Source organism: Echinococcus granulosus, assembly GCF_000524195.1.
Source record: "Echinococcus granulosus chromosome Unknown EG_S00429, whole genome shotgun sequence".
In the NCBI taxonomy this organism is placed as follows: domain Eukaryota; kingdom Metazoa; phylum Platyhelminthes; class Cestoda; order Cyclophyllidea; family Taeniidae; genus Echinococcus; species Echinococcus granulosus.
The window spans coordinates 2,222-6,177 of record NW_020170808.1 but is presented as its reverse complement, the minus strand read 5'-3'; the positions used below and the strand labels follow the sequence as shown (position 1 = coordinate 6,177).

Sequence of the window (3,956 nt, the reverse complement as noted above, 5' to 3'; positions counted from 1 at the left end):
CCCATTCACCGTGATTGGAGGTAACAATCAACTAGCGCATTATACAGTCCTTCTCCTCTCTTGAGTGTGGTGTGCGGAGCTCGCCTTGATCAACCTCCCGTCGCAGCTATCACGACGCAATGGAAATGCCGTAATGAAAACACCCACCTCGTCAACTGTGGCAGTCATCAAATTAGCCTGCGGCTAACATGATGCCTGACTGCAATGCTGCCAACGCCTCGTGGCACATCAACTGGACTTGGAGCTTCGTCCTGTGTGGCAGCAGCATTGGGGGAAGGCGGGATGCGCTTGCCATCACGCGTGTTCACAGTTAGTGGTGGAAACAGGGGATTACAGGCGGAGCGATGTAGGAAGGGTCTAATTAATGAGGGCCTCGTGTAGGTGGTGTTTTGCCTCCGTTTCCCTTTTCACTATATTCTCTCTTCATTGGTATGCAGCCATATCTCTCTGGGTTGCATCTGGTGAGCATGGCAGTGAAGGAGGTGTTGTGTGATCACTTCATTGACATCTTGAGGGTAGCACAGTAGGTGGCTCTGTGACGGAGTGTTGAGATGGTTGGCAGGTAGTCGTTTCAGTTGTAAATAGCCTTCGTGCTTAGCAGGTAACTGGGGTAGATCCTGACGGCAGATGTCATATGTGACCATTGCATGATGACTGTTGTGCAGTCCTATCTGTAGCAAATGCACTTCTTCGGCCCCGTTGGGGTTTGCCAGCCAGTAGTAGCTTAAATCAGGACGGTTGTCCTTAAAGACGTGCATAGAGCTGTCCTCCAATTGCGTACCAGCTGGACAGAGCCCCGATACCTAGGACTGGCCAGTTCCAGAGTGAGAACAAAGTGACAAGAAGGAACAGCCACGAATCCCTTCCCCTACGAATCTGTGCTAAATTCCGCCTGTTTATGGACACGCATGATGGCCAGCACAATTCCCCGTCCCCTGATCCCACTTCCCAAGTTGGACGAAACACCTGATGCAGTTGAATTGCCAGCAGGGATCAGTGGCGCTGCAGTCCGGTGTCTTTTCAGTTGCACAGGAATCTGATGACTGACACGGTCGGTTCGTGGGTGTTTCCTCACAGCATCGACTGCGTTGTGATGGCTGTCGCAGGAGGTTGACCAAGGGGAGTGTCGGGGATGACGCTGAAAAGAGAAGGGGAGGTATGTAATGCGTTGGTCGTTTGTTAAAGAATGGGTTTGGTAAGGGGCCACTTTGTCACCACCATTGTACCTCGTTGGGTGGACTAGATTGTCGGCCATGCAATTAGCCCTACTACCCAAGGCGCCACAGTAGGATTCACTACGCGGGCACTTGGAACTCCACATATTGCGTCTCCCCTAACGTACTGGACATCTAGTCATACCTACAGATATGCAGCCTTCCTGCTGCCAAGCTGGTAGCAGCGGCAAAGGAACGAGGTCCGAAGAACACTTCTCTCTCCCACGATCAGTTGTTCTAACCATACTGCCACGGACAAAGACAATGTGCCACAGGTGGCTGTACCTGTAACGAATTTTGGTGAAAGGTCAAAAATGACCTCCTCTTTAGATGGAAAACAACTGAAGTCTATTCTGAAACTGCCTGTGCTACTTATCTGCATGCACGTTAATTGAAGAAATGCAAAGTGCTGTCCTGAAGCCCCTACTGAAGAGGTGTTGGATTGACAGATTTGCCTGTGTAAACTAATAACGCTGTGTAGCTACTTTGTATCTGATCACTTAGTGCTCAGTATAGTGCTTCTGCGAATGGCGAATGTAGTAGGAAACGCACTCGATACGGAGTGTCGCCCTTCTTACATACTTTGTCCAAATAACCAGTCTTTGTAACATTACCTTGCAACAGTAACTCAACCTATCCCCTGCAAACGGTTCGTAAAAATAACAAGAGGTAAGTAGGGGAACAATCTGCTACACAGGTACGCCGTTATTGCAGCAGTAGCAGAGAAGTTTCCAAAGATTGCTGCTATCATTACCGCTATCTTAGTGCAATTGCATACGATCTCTAGTCGTATACATGTTTGCTCTATAAAATTTGTGCAAAAGTGTCAAGTAACAGTCATGCAAAGGCCGGTGTTAGGTGTCGTTTTTCTAACGCCTGCTTTGTTTTAATGACTGCGACCTATTATTTAAGTCCTTGAGAGTCACCTCTCATATAAATTTCGCACTTTTTTGCAATCTCTTGTGGTCACCCTTGTGGAGTCATGTCTGTGGAGGGGTTGTTGTTGCCTTTGGAGATGGAACGTGTTTTGGGCGTGAGCGGAAGGTTTCTGTTGTTGGTGCGGGAGCAGTAGGCACGGCAGCGGCGTTTGCTATTATGACTAAAGTAAGTGGATTACCGGAAACATGTCCATAGGGTATTGCAAACACTGTCGCTCTCTACGATATTGACGAAGATAGATGCAACGGTGAAGTGATGGACTTGGACCAAGGCTCACTGTTTCTGGAGTCTTGTAGAGTAATTGGTGGCAAAGGCAAGTATTTGTTTGGGTATTTTCATGATTTTCGTCTCGAGTTCGACATTCATCACCACATGTTCATGTAGATATAACGAAGACTGCGGACTCGGATATCGTTGTAGTAACAGCTGGGGTCCGGCAAGCTGTTGGCGAATCCAGATTGAACCTTGTTCAACGCAATGTTGATATATTTAAAAGTGGGTTGGAGTCGTGTACTTTAGTTTGGGGTTTCCATGCATAGGCGCGTGGATTTTTATTCCAGCAACTTTGTCCTCCTTAATTAACAAGATTTGTTGGCAACTTTAGAACTAATTCCTACTCTCGTTGAACAAAGCCCAAAGTGCATTCTCGTTATCGTTACAAATCCAGGTGGGTGTTTTGGCCAGCTGTAACATGCCTTGCTTGAACTATTCCTGTATGTTTCTTTTTTTCCTTAGTTGATATCATGACCTATGTCTCCTGGAAGTTAAGCGGCTTTCCACAGCATCGTGTCTTAGGATCTGGAACCATGCTTGACACTGCTAGATTTCGGCACATTCTTGGCGAGAAGTTGAATGTGCATCCTAGTGCCATACACGGTTACGTAGTCGGCGAACATGGAGACTCGAGTGGTATGTATTGCCTACGTGAAGTAATTGTCGTACTGTTGTAGTGCCAGTATGGAGTAGGGTGACCGTTGGTGGAGCAAATCTCTGTGACATTTATCCCAAGATCGGCCAAGCCGGCGATCCCGACGATTTTGCTTCCATTCACAAGGCTGTTGTCGATAGGTAGTGACAGTGTATTCACCACAGACCTGCTAGCATTTCATGTGGACCTAATGTTTGCATCTTCCTTCTAGCGCCTACGAAATCATTCGCATGAAGGGCTGCACTGCTTGGGCCATAGGTCTCTGTTGTGCCTCCCTGTGTAATGCGATTCTGCGAAACAAGAAAATTGTGATTCCAGTTTCCACCTCACTTAAGGTTTGTTCATTAATGCGAGATTCATTTGTATGAGTCCCACAGTTGGAGGCTAATTGGTTGCATATCTTCTAGGACAAACTTGGTATTAAGGATGAAGTATTCGCAAGCGTGCCCTGTATAGTCGACAGCAGCGGCGTGTCTGCAGTGATCAACCTCGAGTATTCGCCTAGTGAGAAACAAAGCCTGTTGGCCAGTGTTGAGACTCTTCAGAAGATTATCGCAGGCATCAAGTGGTGAATGAAGTGGGAAATTTACATACGTTCCATAGTGTTATGTGGATTGCGAGGTTTAGAAACCTTGTACTATATGAGTATAGTTGTTGGCAGACGTTGTTGCTCTTTTTCGACAAAATGCCGTATTTTTTCGGCATAATCGAGTGGTTTCGTGTTTGGCGTAAGTTAGTGCACGGAAGGTGCCCGATAGAAGTGTGGCCACCGGTGTCGTGCCTCGAGCTTGGCTTTGCGTTGGTGTTCGGGATGTGGCGATGGGTGTTTACAGGTATTTCAGCACTTGTAGTTTGGTCAGAATGTGGATCGTTAC

The 3,956-nt window shown here is 47.2% G+C and overlaps 1 protein-coding gene across 1 annotated transcript; it reads left to right on the top strand. All coding sequences in view use genetic code 11, as the record gives it.

Annotated features, from left to right (window-relative positions):
- Positions 1-204: 204 nt before the first annotated feature.
- EGR_11159 (L-lactate dehydrogenase A chain) lies at positions 205-3,653 on the top strand (the record flags this gene model as incomplete). Its single annotated transcript, XM_024500406.1, has 9 exons — positions 205-377; positions 2,195-2,318; positions 2,349-2,445; positions 2,538-2,648; positions 2,758-2,820; positions 2,889-3,062; positions 3,104-3,221; positions 3,293-3,416; positions 3,489-3,653. 9 exons carry the CDS (start codon positions 205-207, stop codon positions 3,651-3,653), a joined length of 1,149 nt encoding a protein of 382 aa, XP_024345180.1.
- Between the last annotated feature and the right edge of the window lie 303 nt (positions 3,654-3,956).